At 40.3% G+C, this 18019-nt stretch overlaps 1 protein-coding gene across 3 annotated transcripts in view; it reads left to right on the plus strand.

Moving 5' to 3' along the window:
- The first annotated feature begins 958 nt into the window (after nt 1-958).
- SLC5A1 (solute carrier family 5 member 1) overlaps nt 959-18019 on the plus strand; it is a 34849-nt gene continuing 17788 nt past the window's right edge. For all 3 annotated transcript variants that reach the window (XM_049788985.1, XM_049788986.1, XM_049788987.1), the window contains exons 1-7: nt 959-1008; nt 2051-2155; nt 7614-7719; nt 9130-9210; nt 9327-9547; nt 9805-9940; nt 13410-13517. In XM_049788985.1, coding sequence (XP_049644942.1) covers nt 2060-2155; nt 7614-7719; nt 9130-9210; nt 9327-9547; nt 9805-9940; nt 13410-13517 — 748 coding nt within the window. In that variant the 5' untranslated portion in view covers nt 959-1008; nt 2051-2059. The remainder of the gene's footprint in view (nt 1009-2050; nt 2156-7613; nt 7720-9129; nt 9211-9326; nt 9548-9804; nt 9941-13409; nt 13518-18019) is intronic.

Consider the following 18019-nt stretch of genomic DNA (forward strand, 5'->3'; position numbering starts at 1 on the left):
TGCTAAGTTCCTGTTCTGCTCTTTCCAACTTTTCTCTTGACTGGAATATATATATTTGGTTTACATTGAGTGTCCTGATAGAGCTTAGAACCTCAATTGACTTAATATTTATATTTACAGATTGGGGCCTCTCTTTTTGCCAGTAACATTGGAAGTGGTCACTTCGTGGGATTGGCTGGGACTGGAGCAGCTGCTGGCATTGCCACAGGGGGATTTGAATGGAACGTGAGTAAATTTGAGGCACCCTATCATAGACCCAGAAGGAATTTTAGTAGCCAGCCAGTATAATCTATGCACTGACATTCTATATATTTGGGAAATTTTTAGGGATGTAGAAGGATACAACTTTAGGAAACCTAGGTCTTGCTTTCTTTCCATCAGAGTAGCATGAGAAATATGATTGTTTTTTTTTTTTTTTTTTTTTTTTTTTTTTGGTTTTTGGGCCACACCCTGTGACGCTCAGGGGTTACTCCTGGCTATGCGCTCAGAAGTTGCTCCTGGCTTCTTGGGGGACCATATGGGACGCCGGGGGATCGAACCGCGGTCCGTCCTAGGCTAGCGCCGGCAAGGCAGGTACCTTACCTCCAGCGCCACCGCCCGGCCCCAATATGATTGTTTTTTAAAAAAGCTAACTTCCTTGTGTTTAGATTACCTCCATTATATAACCGATGATGGTTATATACTTTTATGATGATGGTTTTTCTTTTATCTTTGTAAACCAGGGAAGAGACAAGACCTGTAATGTCAATGAGAAGCTTCCTGGGCTCCCCTCCATTGTTGCCCAAATTGTTTCTGTGGGCCAATCAGGCAACAAAGACTTCTTTCCATGTCTGATCACTACCCAGAGAGTTGCCCTCAAAGTCCAAAAACAAAAATCTAGGTTATTGGTCTGCAATTAGCTGAGGGCTAAGGTTTCTCTTGGTTTGACTCTATCTCTTTTGCCTTTAGGCCCTGATTTTCACAGTTGTGTTGGGCTGGATATTTGTCCCTATTTACATCAAGGCTGGGGTAAGTAACTGCTCTATTAGCCCATTTCTTATTGTAAAATTATATGTAGCATGGAGGAAGGCCAAGAAGATATTATGAGGTAAGTGTCAGAGAAAGCTTGTATCTTGTTTTTCTTTTCTAGGTTGTAAAATTTCTAAATATTGACTGAATCAGTGGTTTACTCAGCCAGAAAGGCCCTCTTAAGCAAACCTTATTCTATGCAGAGCCTTCTGAAGTATCACATCCTCTTATACTGGGCTTATACTTAACAAGGCATTGCCATGCATTTGCTCACCATATAAACTGCCTTTGCCTCTCGAAGGAAAGCATGAGGAAAAAAGCAATATTCTCTTTCATTTACATGCATCAGTTGCTCATGCATGCAGTTGGAGTTAAACTATCAAATAGTGTCTTGACTGACTGTCTAATTTTTTGCATAAGACATTTTAGCATCATGCATTGAGTGCATGATGTGAACCTATTAGGTATAAATTTGTACATTAGTTGCTGGAAGCAGCATGGGAGAAACAGAAGACAGTCTGTCTCTTTTGGAGGCATGAATAAGTATAGTTGGGATTTGTAAAAGAAACTGAAATGATAGTTGGGCAGGCTTGCAAGCACAAGCACAGAGCAGAAATAAGATATCCATCTTGTTTATGTTAATTAATATATGAAAAGATTCCATCATTGTTGTGATGTCTTGCTCATCGTAGGTGCATTGTATGGAAAAATATATACACAACATATGCACATATTATATACATATGTATATTCTTTCTCCTTCCAGGATAGAGAGATATCATATGTATTTGTTACAAAAGTGTTTGTTGGGTAGCTACTTTCTGTGTCTTGGGATAATACTCATCTACTTCTGCAGTGATAGGGCATTATATTATTGAGATAAACAAATGGCAATAGGAGGGGGCCATTTGGTAATTTTGAAGGCTTGTCTGGCCAAGTAGAGTTCAATATTGCTCATACTTCTAATGCATTTGTGAGTGATCATGATTTGTTCTGGGTTTTCTAGTTACTCTAGAAGTGATCTATCTTAAATTCATTGTAGGTGGTGACAATGCCAGAGTACCTTCGGAAGAGATTTGGAGGCAAGCGGATCCAAGTCTACCTCTCTGTTCTCTCCTTGATGCTCTACATTTTCACTAAAATCTCGGTGAGCCCATTGCTTCATTGGGGTGGAAAATGCCTTGGCACCGGATCTTTGTATCTGCCCACTCTCACTCTCCAGCACATTCTTTCATCCCAAGAGGTAGCACTATATGCTACTATTAACTTGATCCTTTTGGGTAAAATTCTATTTCATGCATCAAAGAACCAACACATGAAATTTCTTATCCTTGACTGTGGGGACATTTGAAAAATAAACAAGTTCAAAGAGATACATGGAAAAAACTGCTTATTTTTAGAGTTGAAATATAATGTTTCAAATATACACAATATAAACGTACATAATAGGATATGTCACAAAACCATTCCAACAACTCTCCATAACATATATTGCCATGCCATTGTTTTTCTGTGAGAACTTCTTAAGATCTAATCTTCAGAAAAATTTCTAATGTGCATTACAGTTTATTAAATATAATAGTCAGGGGACGGAGAGATAGCATGGAGGTAAGGCGTTTGCCTTTCATGCAGAAGGACGGTGGTTCAAATCCTGGCATCCCATATGGTCCTCCGTGCCTGCCAGGAGTAACCCCTGAGTGCTGCCGGGTGTGACCCAAAAACCAATATATATACACATATTTACTCAACTTAAAAGCAGCAGTTTAGGGGCTGGAGTAATAGCACAGTGGTAGAACATTTGCCTTGCACATAGTTGACCCAGGATGAATCCGGGTTCGATCCTTGGCATCCCATATGGTCCCTCACACATGCCAGGAGTGATTTCTGAGCATAGAGCCAGGAGTAACCACTAAATACTTTAGGTGTGGGCCCAAAACCAAACATAGTATAAGGACCAGAATGATAGAATAGTATAGTATGATAGTATATGTTTGCCTTGCTTACAACTCACCTGGGTTCAATCCCTGGCATCCCATATGGTCCTCTGAGACCCACCAGGAGTGATTTTTGAGTGAAGAATAAGAGTATCCCGAGTATATCCAGGTGCTGCCCCCTCCAATTAGTATGGTGTATCAAATTTATTATACAGGAATTAACCTTGCATTCCTGGAATAAATCCACTTGATAGTTGTATATGAATCATTTATTTATTTATTTGTACATTCATTTATTTATTTATTTTTTTAAGTTTGGACACACTTGGCAGTTTTCAGGACTTACTCCTTGCTCTGTGCTCAGAGATCATTCTTGACTATGCATGGTGGGCCATAAGTGGCATGTGGAATCCAACCCTGGTCAGACCATGTAAGGCAAGTGCCTTAACCACTGCACTGTTGCTCCAGTCCTCTGAACCTTTTAATGTGTAATTGTTGAACTTTATAATATTGTTGATATTTTGTTGAGAATTTTACAGCTATGCTAATTGGAGTAGTGTTAGAGGCAACTCCTGGTCATACTTGGGAGTGTCATGAACTTCTGAGGATCCAACCCAGGACTCTAACATGTGAAGCATGTACTTCAATCTTTTGATCTATCCTCCCTGATGCAGAAATCAGAAATTTTTCTGAAGCAAAACGTTTTTTTTTTTTTTGAGAGAGACAGAAAAAGAGAGAGAGAGAGAAGTAAAATGCTTGCTTGAGAGGCAGGCAGGGTGACAGAGGGGGAAAGAAATTTGGGATAATGATGGCAGGAAATGTGCATTGGGGAGGGGAGGTATACATTTTATAACTTAATTAAACCCAATGATGAGCAATTTTGTATTCATGATGCCTAAATAAACTAAATGTAGGGGCTGGAGAGATAGCATGGAGGTAAGGCGTTTGCCTTTCATGCAGGAGGTTATCGGTTTGAATCCTGGCGCCCCATATGGTCCCCGTGCCTGCCAGGAGCAATTTCTGAGCCTGGAGCCAGGAATAACCCCTGAGCACTGCCGGGTGTGACCCAAAAAAACCACAAAAAAAAAAAAACTAAATGTAAAAAATTAATCATGTGATGTACAAAGTTGTTCATAAAAAATTCTTTTTTGGGTTCACACTCAGCAATACTTGGGGGGTCACTCCTGGCTTTGTACTTAGGAATGACTTTTGGCAGTGCTCAGGGAACCAGATGGGTTGCCATTGATAGAATCTGGATTGATCTTGTGCAAGGCAAGTGCCCTGCCCTCTGTACTATTGCCCTGGCCTCAGAAACAAAGTAGTTTTACTTAGAAAATAGGAGGAAGAAGAGAAGTGAAGGAAGAAGGAACTCCATGTTATAAAAGAAAGGGAATACACACCTCAAATTGGTATGTGGACAATTCCGTAATGGAATGTGCTAGGAATCAATCGACTCCCTTCATTTTATTTGATGATTTTATATGAGTATTTTTGTTTCTTGGAGGACAAAGCTATTGGGGCACACCCAGTGGCACTCAGTGGTTATTCATGTTCTGCACTCAGAAATCCCTTCTGGTGGTCTTGGTGGATTTTACGGGTGCTGGTGTTCAAACCCAGGTCTGCCTCATGCAAGGCAAGTGCCCTACCTGCTGTACTATCGCTCTGTGTTGTAATTTTATTTTTTTTAATAGATGCTCATCAGATACAGGACTTTCAAATATTTTATCCTGGACTGTATGTTGTCTTTTCATTTTTTGGTAGTGTTTTCTGATGTATAAACAGCTTAAATTTCAATGAAGTTCATTTTTTGGCTGCTGCTTATGGTTTTGTGGCATTTCTGATAATCTTTAGCCCTATCCAAGACCTTGAAGATCCTAATATTCATGTGAATTCGACTATTATTTATTACTTTGATCAATTTGGAGTTATTTTTGTATGTGTTATAAGGTCAGGTATCTAACTTTATTCTATTGCATGAGGATAACCAGTTTTTCTAGCACCAGTGTGTCCTCTCACCATACATAACTACATAACTTAGTGAAAACAATGCTTTCTGTTGATAGGTTCAATAGTACTTTGTCTTAGACTTGGACTGACATCCAAGATGACTGTTGCCTCTCTGACCAACTTCCTGACTCAAACTACTACTATTACTTTGGCACCTTTGTACTTTCCTACTAATGTAATGATTACAGCACCTTCATTTTCTATTACCCTGTTTTATGATTACTTTTTTAATTGCAAGTTAAAAAATCTTGAAATTTTAGCCCTATTTTATTAGAGAGTATACAGAGAGCCTGGGTTGAAATGTGCTGAGAGTATGTTTCCTGAGGAAGGGAAAGGGAGATGTCTCTGAAGAAAGAGGGATGTAAGCAGAGATGGGCAGGAAGTCATCCTGAAGCTGTTGTGATGTTGCACTGAGATAGCTCCTTGGTTTAACTTGTGATATTGTATATGCCTAACGATCACTAGAATCTACCTTTTTGGAATCATGCCTTCTCCAAGTCCATAGTTCAGTTGGGCAAATATCTGTTGACTGTAGTTGTCATGGAAAGGGCACTTTTTGCCCTCACTGCTGGTCTAAGGATAGTTACAGAAATAAATCAAATGCCTAGTCTCTGGCCCTGCCTTTCCAGTCACCTAACGTGTTATTTGGGTTACTTATTAAACCTCCTTTGACTTGGGAGCACCCACCTAGTTGATAGGCAGCTTTCTTCTGCTTAGATTCAGAACCTTTCCCCTGGATTGCAACTTTTTAAAAATTTTGCTTGCAGTAGTTTACATTGTAGGTTTTATTTCTCTCTGATTTCAGAGGCTTCTTGTTAGAAGTCTTGGCCAATGTCCTATCTGCTCCACATGCTTCTCAGAGTCAATGATTCCTGAAATAACACCCAAGAAAGGTGATAGCTATCCTTTCTTTACTACTAGTCTCTTTCTTTACTCTCCTTTGCCTTTATACCACCTCCAGTTAAATAAGAGAACTGTATTTTATTTTCTACTTCATGGAAGAGAGAATAGAGTCTTAGTCCAGATCACACAGCTAACATATGGCAAAATCAGGATTGAAACCCCAGTCTTTCTAGTCTCAGAGTCTATGTTCTCATAATTTTGCTTTTATTTGGGTGGGATGAAAGCACTAAATGACAGAATGAGACATTCATCTAGTTCCATGTCTCTGCTAAAGTTTTAACATTATTGGGAAACTGAGGTAGAGAGGAGAGAAGAGGGAGAGAGATAAAAAAGAGAAAGAGAGGAGAGAAAGAGAGAGTAAGAGGGGATTTTGGGGATTGAATAAGAAAAAAGCCAGAAGAAAAAGGTTTTCTGATACAAATCTAAACTTTTTGGCATTATATTTCCCTCTGTCTTCTCAGTTTCCCCCCTCTCCAGTAAAGAGTGAGTTAATATTTAAGACTTGGGAAAAAATTAAGAGACAGTTAATGATCTTACAGTATAAGTGAGTAGGATCTGAGAGGATTATGAGTAAAGAATAGCAGTTGTATACTGGGTGTATAAAAGATCTGAAAGAGAAGGGAGCGGTCCAACAGGCAGAGCATTGTTTCTATAACTTGGCTCACTTCCAGCTCACTGTGGCTCACAGAGCATGTAACATGTAAAAGAATTACACCATCGATGGTACCAGTTAGGCACTCACATTAAAATACAACAGACGATTTCATGATTCATGGGCAAAAGGAAAGAATGGTCAACTAACAGTAGAAGGCCTTTAGGTATTTAAAAGTGCACAAGAAAATTAGTTTCACATGTGTGTCCACATGCATGTGCTTGTGTGTGTCTAGATGTGAATAATTTGTGATGGGTTAGAAGAAAAGATAAGTGGCTTTGTGATTAGATCCAGTTCATGAACAATCAAGGAACTTTGGGGGGGAAAATTATGGAAAACATTTGGAACCAGTGGGCATGTAATTTATAGGATGGAAAAGTGAAATGCATTTCATGTACGGGCTCAGATGTGCAATACTGGTGTGGATTCTTGACTACAGTTTCTACTTTGTGGCCAAATTCATTGGGGCTCTAAAATCAAGACTTAATTATTCCTCCATGTGTGCCTGTGAATAATATATGCTTCCATATTAGTTCCATATTTAGTTCCCTGCCTTATCAAGAAGCATTCTGTCCTATAACATTTCTAGCCTACCTTATTTCACTTTTGGGTGGGGGGGCACACCAGGTGATGCTCAGGGGTTACTCCTGGCTCTGTGCTCAGAAATCGCTCCTGGCTCAGGGGAACCATATGGGATGCCAGGGGATCGAACTGTGGTCCGTTCTGGGTCAGCCATATGCAAGACAAACGCCCTCCTGCTGTGCCATCGCTCCGGCCCTTAGCCTATCTTCTTTCTTTCTTATTTTTTTTTCAACATGGAACTCTTCACCAGTGTCCACTTCCCTTCACCAAATGCTTCTTTCTTAGGTAGGAATTAAAATATGAATCTTTAATTGTTCTTTGTATTTTAGTCCTAGGGCAAAGAGTTGCTGGCTGACACTAGGTCCTAGAAGTTTTAGGCATTAACAATGCCAGGGAGATGAGTTTTGCTAATACCTTTAAGCTCATTTTCTTGTCCTGCAGCTACAGGGCCTCAGTCAGGCCCTGCATGGGTACACACTATAGCCATCTGGCCACTATCACCCATAACTCTCCCCTTCTCCTTCTAGGCAGACATCTTCTCTGGCGCCATATTTATCAACTTGGCTTTGGGCCTCAATCTGTACCTGGCTATCTTTCTCTTATTGGCTATCACCGCCCTTTACACAATCACTGGTGAGTTCATCCAAATGATCCAGCTGCTTCCACCTTGGTTGAATATTAGTGAAGGGTACAAGGATGTGAATGAGAATATTTCCAGAAAATATGTCTAGAATGGGGCTTTTGTTTGATTCCAACTCCCTAACAAGCTAGATAGGTGGCCCCAGTAAACTCCAATGTTGTCTGAAAGAGTAGGACAATTTCTTGCATAAGGTTGGGCAGAGATTGATTTTATTGGTTGTGGAGAGGACTTAGTTAAATTGGGAAAATCAGAAAAGAGAACCAGTATCAACTGCAGGGATAGGTGAGAGAAAAGGAATGGAGGCAGAACTCATGACAGGTGTGGAAGAAGGCAGGAGAGTGGTCGAAGGGGACTTGATGTGTGTGCGTGCGTGCGTGCGCGCATGTGTGTGTATTCGTGTGTGTATGCATGTGTGTGTGTTAGGATTGTTATTTATTTATTTATTTATTTTGGTTTCGGGTCACAACTAGCAGCGCTCAGAGGTTACTCCTGGCTCTATGCTCAGAAATCGCTCCTGGCAGGCTCAGGGGACCATATGGGATGCAGGAATTCGAACCACCATCCTTCTGCATGCAAGGCAAATGCCTTACCTCCATGCTATCTCTCCGGCCCATGGTTGTTAAATTTTGATAGTTCATATGAAGTTATAGTACAGGGCCTTGGATTTGATCTAATGGGACCTAGGATACACTGTAGGAAAGAAAGCAGGAAATACTATCTACAAAGAGACTTTAGAGGAAGATTCTAAGAAGTGACTAGAGAGGCTGATGACATGAAACACAGTTGGGGGCACCATTTCTGGGTGTTAATCTGTCCTGGGTGGGTGCCAGATACAATGATGAAACTTGTCATTCAATTGGGGCAATCTCTTCTTCCCCCTAACTTTAGGAACAGGAGTTAAATGATGTAGGAACGGAAAAAAGAGAGATTGGACATACAAGTAGCCCTTTGGAATATGCTGATTTGTTAGTGTCCTCATATATTACATTCAGTTCTTTCACCTTTTTGCTTTTGTTTGTAGGAGATGCTTCTCTTTACCATCTTCTAGCTCAAAGGTGTTATATAAAGCTCTTCCTCCTCAAATAGGGAGGAGGAAGAATTTTCCTTACCCCAAGAACTCCTCAGCAATTTTGGTGCTAAGTAGACATCAGAACATACTGGGTAGAAGACTGCTGTAATAGAAAAAGCAGGAAGGAAGAAAAAGAGTGTGTGTGTGTGTGTGTGTGTGTGTGTGTGTGTGTGTGTGTGTGTGTGTGTGTGTGAGAGTGTGTGTGTGTGTGTGTGTGAGACACATACTCAGAAGTCATACTTCTGAAGGTCATACTCAGAAGGTGGAGGGTAGAGAGAGGTACTGGCTAGCAAGTGGCTCTTCAAGACTATGAGTTATCTCCTTTTCCACATAGGGGGTCTGGCAGCTGTGATTTACACAGATACCTTGCAGACAGCAATCATGCTGGTGGGGTCTTTCATCCTGACTGGTTTTGGTAAGTGGACTTTTTCAGAGATTGATTGCTTTCAGTTTCTCTGGCAGTCTCAGGAGGAAACTGCTATCAGGGAGGGGGGTTAAGAATGCTAATTTTGTGTTATCCATGTTTTCCAGCTTTTTATGAAGTGGGGGGCTATGAGTCTTTCATGACCAGGTACATGACAGCCATTCCATCTGTGACTTCTTATGGAAACATCACCATCAAGGAAGAATGCTACACCCCCAGGCCAGATTCCTTCCACATCTTCCGAAATCCCCTCACGGGGGACCTACCATGGCCTGGGCTCATCTTTGGGCTGTCCATTCTTGCCCTGTGGTACTGGTGCACAGATCAGGTACCCATCTTGAACTTTCATAATGGTTCATAATGCTCTCTTCAGGGCTATAGAGGCTTTCCTAGGTTGTCTGCATGCGACTTCTGTGGTTGGGAAGGTTGGGAAGAGCTCAGATAATCTGATGGTTACTGAGTCTTAATGACCTGGGAATGTCAGGTCAAGGGTACAGGATAGGGTGGGTAGGGACTATGTGGCATTCAGAGAGAGTTTCAGGGTCCCTGGATTTCACCTCTTTCTCTCTGGGCTTTCCCTGGCAGGTCATTGTCCAGCGCTGTCTCTCAGCAAAAAATATGTCTCATGTGAAGGCTGGTTGCATCATGTGTGGGTACCTGAAACTGCTGCCCATGTTCCTCATGGTGATGCCAGGGATGATCAGCCGTATTCTGTATACAGGTGATGCCTTCTGCTGGGGCTTTACAGTCTCTCTTTCCTATATTTTGATGCCAAATCACTGTGGAAGTCTCATTCTTCCCTGCTCTTTCATTGCCACAATGACTATTATTGTCACCTCTCCGGATACTGTGGCAACTTGAGGTCACAGAACATGTAGTGATATTACCCCTGGTGATTCCCTCCTTTTTTTTTTTTTTGTCATACCCAGCAGCACTCAGGGGTTATTCCTGGCTCTACGCTCAGAAATCCCTCCTGGCAGGCTTAGGGGACCACATGGGATGCCAAGATTTAAACCACTGACCTTCTGCATGCAAGTCAAATGCCTTACCTCCATGCTATCTTGTTGGCCCCAATTTCCCTCTTTTTGCAAGTTTCTTGATGCAGTAACTTTGTTTAGTATGGAGTTGCCCACTTTTTGCCTTTTGCTCTTAGGTTATCATAATGTCAACAATGTCATTAGTGTCAAAGGACTCTTGCTGTCTCTGCCCGTAACTCAGAGCTTTTCTCCCTATACCATACTTTTGCAGAAACCCTGAGTCCTGAATTTTGTTCTCCAGAGTGAATATTCTTTCCTGAACTTTTTGAGGCCTTGTTAGTATTGCCATGTGCACATTTTCTGTTTTATTGGCCATTAAATGTCAAAGTAACCAGGAAAATGGAAAGAGAAAGACAGACAGAAAGAAAGAATGCCAAGAATAGGAGAAAAAGAGAAGAGAAAATAGAGCACATCATGGAGTGATAGTTTTGTGAACTTTCATAACTAGGACAAAATGAATTGTTTAGGGACTCTTATTACTTGTCCCAATATTAAAGTTTAGAAGCGCTATTTCTCCACATTAAAAAAAAATAAAAGTGCTGACACTTCCACTCTAATTCACTGGTCATGAGGAAATTATTCCTGAATAAATAGTTTACATTGCAATAGATATAGCACAAATAAAAGATTTGAGATAGTATAATATAATTTGCTGCCATTCGGGGAACATTGAATAATCTAACTATAGCAGATATCTCCTATATGTTTTTGACTTACATTGTATAGAAATTTCTAGCAGGGCCGGGCGGTGGCGCTGGAGGTAAGGTGCCTGCCTTGCCTGAGCTAGCCTAGGACGGACCACGGTTCGATCCCCCGGCATCCCATATGGTCCCCCAAGAAGCCAGGAGCAACTTCTGAGCGCATATCCAGGAGTAACCCCTGAGCCTCACAGGGTGTGGCCCAAAAAAAAAAACCAAAAAAACCCAAAAAATTGGGCCCGGAGAGATAGCACAGAGGCGTTTGCCTTGCAAGCAGCCGATCCAGGACCAAAGGTGGTTGGTTCGAATCCCGGTGTCCCATATGGTCCCCTGTGCCTGCCAGGAGCTATTTCTGAGCAGACAGCCAGGAGTAACCCCTGAGCACCGCTGGGTGTGGCCCAAAAACCAAAAAAAAAAAAAAAAAAAAAAAAGAAATTTCTAGCATTGGGGCCAGAGAGATAACATAGCGGTAGAGTGTTTGCCCTGCACACAGCTGATCCAGGACTGTCGGTAGTTTGAATCCTAGCATCCCATATGGTCCCCCGTGCCAGCCAGGAGCAATTTCTGAAGCAGAGCCAGGAATAACCCCTGAGTGCTGCTGGGTGTGACCCAAAAAACAAACAAAAGAAATTTCTAGCATTTTCTCTATGTTTCTAGATTATTTCTCTTTATGTAAACAGGCAACTTCTTTCTTTCTTTATTTTTCTTTCTTTCTTTCTTTCTTTCTTTCTTTCTTTCTTTCTTTCTTTCTTTCTTTCTTTCTTTCTTTCTTTCTTTCTTTCTTTCTTTCTTTCTTTCTTTCTTTCTTTCTTTCTTTCTTTCTTTCTTTCTTTCTTTCTTTCTTTCTTTCTTTCTTTCTTTCTTTCTTTCTTTCTTTCTTTCTTTCTTTCTTTCTTTCTTTCTTTCTTCCTCTTTCCTTCCTCCTTTCCTCCTTCCTTCCTTCCTTCCTTCCTTCCTTCCTTCCTTCCTTCCTTCCTTCCTTCCTTCCTTCCTTCCTTCCTTCCTTCCTTTCTTTCTTCCTTCCTTCCTTCCTTTCTTTCTTTCTTCCTTTCTTCCTTCCTTTCTTCCTTCCTTCCTTCCTTCCTTCCTTCCTTCCTTCCTTCCTTCCTTCCTTCCTTCCTTCCTTCCTTTCTTCCTTCCTTCCTTCCTTCCTTCCTTCCTTCCTTCCTTCCTTCCTTCCTTCCTTCCTTCCTTCCTTCCTTCCTTCCTTCCTTCCTTCCTTCCTTCCTTCCTTCCTTCTTTCTTTCTTTCTTTCTTTCTTTCTTTGTTTCTTTCTCTCTCTCTTTCTTTCTTTCTTTCTTTCTTTCTTTCTTTCTTTCTTTCTTTCTTTCTTTCTTTCTTTCTTTCTTTCTTTCTTTCTTTCTTTCTTTCTTTCTTTCTTTCTTTCTTTCTTTCTTTCTTTCTTTCTTTCTTTCTTTCTTTCTTTCTTTCTTTCTTTCTTTCTTTCTTTCTTTCTTTCTTTCTTTCTTTCTTTCTTTCTTTCTTTCTTTCTTTCTTTCTTTCTTTCTTCTTTCGTTTTTTTTTGGGGCCACACCCGGCATTGCTCAGGGGTTACTTCTGGCTGTCTGCTCAGAAATAGCTTCTGGCAGGCATGGGAGACCATATGGGACACCGGGATTCGAACCAACCACCTTTGATTCTGGATCGGCTGCTTGCAAGGCAAACGCCGCTGTGCTATCTCTCCAGGCCCAGGAAACCTTTTTTTTTTTTTTTTATCTCTCCCTTTGATACTTCACATCTCGGAAGCTCTACTTACCAGCCCTAAGTTGTCTGGTTATTTCAGTCTGATTTGCAAGAACTGTTTAAAATGAACCCCAAAAGTAGGAGACCAAGAGGAACTAATCAATAGAGCTGCTTAATTCCAGGATAATACGAAAGTCTAAGAACTGAGCCTACTTTTCATTTTTTTTTCAGGAGAGAGTTGCCCAAGTGGTGCTCAAAAGGCCAGAGAGTTCTTTCCAGAAGGACTAATGCAAGGGTTTGAGAATATAATCCTCCTCCAACCCTGCAGTGCTAGGGATTATTTGGGCCAACCTGGCAGTGCAGGAACCCAGTAAGGATGCACTTAGCAATGCTCAGATAATGCTAGGGAATAAAAAATGGATCTACTGCATGCAAGGCATGTGCTTTAATTCTTGTATTATCTCTCCAAGCCCTGCACCTCCTTTTGTCTCTTCTTTTGAGCACTTCTTTGCTTACCTCATCCTCTGCTTAGGAATTGAGTATTTTTTCCCCACTCAGAGCCTAGGGATGGTGAGGAGCAGCATGGCAGAGTCATGGAGAGATTCATCTGGGAGCAATACTCTGTGGGACAATTTCTGAAATTCAAATGTTGAAATTCTTTCTGACTTGGGCAGGACAATTTTTTGGAATGCAACCTTATTTAAAGAAACAAATTTTGGAATGATTTTTCTAGTGTCTCCTTGCTGACAAGATCCTTCATCTCTCTCTCCAGATCGTGTTGCCTGCACTGTTCCCTCAGAATGTGAAAGTTATTGCAATACCAAGGTTGGCTGCTCCAACATTGCCTATCCAACTTTGGTGGTAAAACTCATGCCAAATGGTGAGAATCATTATTTCTGGTTGGGGTTTTCCTGGAAGAGAGATTCGGTTTATGCTTTATTATAATTTGGGAGTCCATTTGTGTAAAATTACTTCTGTTCCTTGGGGTGAGGTTGACACTGAGAAAAGTCATTCTAGTCTCATGTATTCTCTCAATCGAAAAGAAACATGATTTTGATGAACTCTCTGAGACCTGGAACTTATCTCTCCGTCAGGATTGGAATAGAGATTATTTGAAAATGTGTTAGGGAAAAAGATGACTTCAGTGCTCATTTAGAAGATCTTTCAAAACTCTCTCACAGATGTTGAAAGAAAGGCTTAGTCTAAGTGAAATTTGACCTAGGAGATTGAGTTCACTTCTACACTGTTCCAAAGAAAGACATAGAGAGGTTAAGGAGTGATGTTAAATTTCAGAATAAAGTTTTTTTGTTTTTGTTTTTGGGCCACACCTGGCAGTGCTGAGGGATTATTCCTGGCTATCTGCTCAGAAATAGCTCCTGGCAGGCACAGGGGACCATATGGGACACGGGGATTCGAACCAACCACCTTTGGTCCTGGATTGGCTGCTTGCAAGGCAAGCGCCGCTGTGCTATCTCTCTAGGCCCTCAGAATGAAGTTTTAAGCAGAAGAAGGATGGGATACAAGGCACCTTCTCACTATAAGGAATGTTTTTGAGACTTAAGAGTCCAGAACAGTTAGAATTTTGGGAAATAATTGTGAACTTCTTATTGTTCGTGCTTCATGCTGAGGAAACAAAATCTTATTCTGGATCAAGAAATGCAAATTTTGTTAGGTTGGGGATGGTGTCTCAGGAGAGTAACATGCAAAGGTATAGACTAGGAAGCTATAGTAAAACTTAGCAAATTTTTATTATTGAAAGGAAATATGGAATCCACTTTGGTCAAAATAAAAATATTTATAAAAAAAAGAAAGAAAATATGGAGGGAATGTAGTCAAAGCTCTTCACTTTACAGTTGGGGGTTAAACAACCTCAGTTTACACTGAGGTTAACCACAAAGGAAAGTGATTGTTTTTTTTTTTTTTTGGGGGGGGCGGAGATCACACTGGGCTGCGCTCAGGGGTTACTCCTGGCTCTATGCTCAGAAATTGCTCCTGGGGGGCCGGGTGGTGGCGCTAAAGGTAAGGTGCCTGCCTTGCCAGCGCTGCCTTGGACGGACCGCGGTTCGATCCCCCGGTGTCCCATATGGTCCCCCAAGCCAGGAGCAACTTCTGAGCGCATAGCCAGGAGTAACCCCTGAGCGTTACCGGGTGTGGCCCAAAAACCAAAAAAAAAAAAAAAAAAAAAAAAAAAAAAAGAAATTGCTCCTGGGGGCCGGAGAGATAGCATGGAGGTAAGGCGTTTGCCTTTCATGCAGGAGGTCATCGGTTCGAATCCCAGCGTCCCATATGGTCCCCCGTGCCTGCCAGGAGCAATTTCTGAGCCTGGAGCCAGGAATAACCCCTGAGCACTGCCGGGTGTGACCCAAAAACCACAAAAAAAAAAAAAAAAAAAAAAAAAAAAGAAAAAAGAAAAAAAAAGAAATTGCTCCTGGCAGGCTCGGGGGACCATATGGGATGCTGGGATTCGAACCACTGACCTTCTGTATGCAAGGCAAACACCTTACTTCCATGCCATCTCTCCAGCCCCTGGAAAGTGATTTTTTTTTCCTTAGAGCACATGGCAACTCAGTGTCTGGGTTGCTTAATTCTGCTCAAGACTGGAATTGAGGAATCTGGTAGTTTCTTTCTTTTTTTTTTTTTTTTTTTAATGTTAAACCACAGATTGAATGCATGACCTTGGGAAACAATTTGCATTCAAATTCTATACAAATTGGGCAATAGTTAACTGTTCCACTGAGCCAGGCTGCTTATTAATTAATAAGGTTGCAAATTAGCAAGCATCACATGATTGGTTTGAGTTATACTGGCTTATGTGGAGGTGTTAATATTATATCTTTAGATTGACAGATCTTGAATAAAGACTGTATCTTTGAAAATTGTACTAGCTAGTCTATGATAGAAAGAGGCAAGAAATGCTGGACATTAAAATAGGCTTATGTATCTTGCTGCTGTTTTTGCATTTTCACTAGAATCTTGCTTTTGTAAACACTGAATTCCTCAGTGACTTCCTTGTGCTAGGCCCAATAGTTTTTTCCATCCCTCATCTTGCTGGACCCTTAGGATAAGTTGGCATTATTAATCACACATATATCTTTAGTTAGTTTTATATTATATTTCATAATACTATACATAGTCTCCAATGTGTCTTTCCAACACCTCTCTTTGAGACGATTCCTTTTGGTCTTTCATTTTGTTGGTTCAAACAATATGAAGTAAATTTATTTTTGTTTTTGTGTTTGGGCCACACCCGGTGATGCTCAGGGGTTACTCCTGGCTATGCGCTCAGAAATTGCCCCTGGCTTGGGGGACTATATGGGATGCCAGGGGATCGAACCGTGGTCCATCATAGGCTAGCGTGCTTACAAGGCAGATGCTTTACCACTTAGTGCCACCACTCCAGTCCCAAAGTAAATTTGTTATGATTGAGATTTTTGTATAAGACTCAGTCTTCTCTATTCCACTGGCAAAAGTTTCTTTTCTAATTCAGCAATAAATTATGTCCATTTTATCTTTTAATATTTCATATTTATTCACCCCTTTATTTAAATTATTTATTTATTTATTTATTTTATAAGGCAATGTGATTTATGATGTTATTTATAGCTGAGTTTTAGACAGAAAATGTTTCAGCACCAGTCCCACCACCAGCGTCAACTTTTCTCCACCAGTGTCCCCAAGTTTCCTTCCATTTCTCCCTCTTTTGTCTCCTTTAAATTTTTGAGTTTCATTGTCATACTTTTAATCTTACATTTTCAGTGTTGTTGACTGCGTGGTTTGAATATAGAGCTCTAACCCTCCTCCCTACAACCAATGCACTGGAGTCCTTGATTCCTGAACTTCATTGCCCGTCTGCTTATTCTTGCTTCTCTCCTTGATTTCTTTCCCTCTCTGTCCTACTTCTACCTATATTCTGGAGTCAAGGGTGATGTCTTTCAATTAACACCTTGCATTCCTTCATCCATTTGTTCTATGTACTGCAGATAAGTGAGATCATTCTGTGTTTTTTTTTCTCCTTTTGTTTTTTCTGGCTTTACTTCATTCAACATGATATTCTTCAGTTCCACCCAAGTTGTAATGAATTGCATGATTGATTTTATTGTTTTTGCAGCTAGATAACATTCTGTTGTGTATACATACCATATCTTTATAATCCTTTCATCTTTTATACACCTAGGTTGATTTTATCTTTTAGCTAATGTCCTGGGTGCTACAATGAATAATTGCTCTCTATTTTTGCCTTTCAACCCATTCTAACATACCATCACCTTCATAAAATTAATATCAACAAGAATCTGTTGAGTGAATAACAAATGGGAATTTGATGGGTGTGGTTTTTATACTATTTCTCTTGAACTCATCCTATAGTTTTTGGACATGTTTTTGACATTGTTTAAATTTATTTTCCACCTTTTTATTGCTTTCTAATGGTTTCTTTCATTTAATTTTGGAGTTCTTTGATATTTCTCAGCTGCTATTAATCTGATGTTCAAAGTTTCTATCGATTATTTAAAATTTTTTTTTAATCTATTGATTATTTTTATATCACCTACCATGGTCTTTTCTTTTCTTTCTTTCTTTCTTTCTTTCTTTCTTTCTTTCTTTCTTTCTTTCTTTCTTTCTTTCTTTCTTTCTTTCTTTCTTTCTTTCTTTCTTTCTTTCTTTCTTTCTTTCTTTCTTTCTTTCTTTCTTTCTTTCTTTCTTTCTTTCTTTCTTTCTTTCTTTCTTTCTTTCTTTCTTTCTTTTTCTTTCTTTCTTTCTTTCTTTCTTTCTTTCTTTCTTTCTTTCTTTCTTTCTTTCTTTCTTTCTTTCTTTCTTTCTTTCTTTCTTTCTTTCTTTCTTTCTTTCTTTCTTTCTTTCTTTCTTTCTTTCTTTCTTTCTTTCTTTCTTTCTTTCTTTCTTTCTTTCTTTCTTTCTTTCTTTCTTTCTTTCTTTCTTTCTTTCTTTCTTTCTTTCTTTCTTTCTTTCTTTCTTTCTTTCTTTCTTTCTTTCTTTCTTTCTTTCTTTCTTTCTTTCTTTCTTTCTTTCTTTCTTCCTTCTTCCTTCCTTCCTTCCTTCCTTCCTTCCTTCCTTCCTTCCTTCCTTCCTTCCTTCCTTCCTTCCTTCTTTCCTTCCTTCCTTCTTTCCTTCCTTCCTTCCTTCCTTCCTTCCTTCCTTCCTTCCTTCCTTCCTTCCTTCCTTCCTTCCTTCCTTCCTTCCTTCCTTCCTTCCTTCCTTCTTTCTTCCTTCCTTCTTTCCTTCCTTCCTTCTTCCTTCCTTCCTTCTTCCTTCCTTCCTTCCTTCCTTCCTTCCTTCCTTCCTTCCTTCCTTCCTTCCTTCCTTCCTTCCTTCCTTCCTTCCTTCCTTCCTTCCTTCCTTCCTTCCTTCCTTCCTTCCTTCTTTCTT

The sequence above is a fragment of the Suncus etruscus genome, chromosome 15 (assembly GCF_024139225.1).
Source record: "Suncus etruscus isolate mSunEtr1 chromosome 15, mSunEtr1.pri.cur, whole genome shotgun sequence".
NCBI classification, from domain to species: Eukaryota; Metazoa; Chordata; class Mammalia; order Eulipotyphla; family Soricidae; genus Suncus; species Suncus etruscus.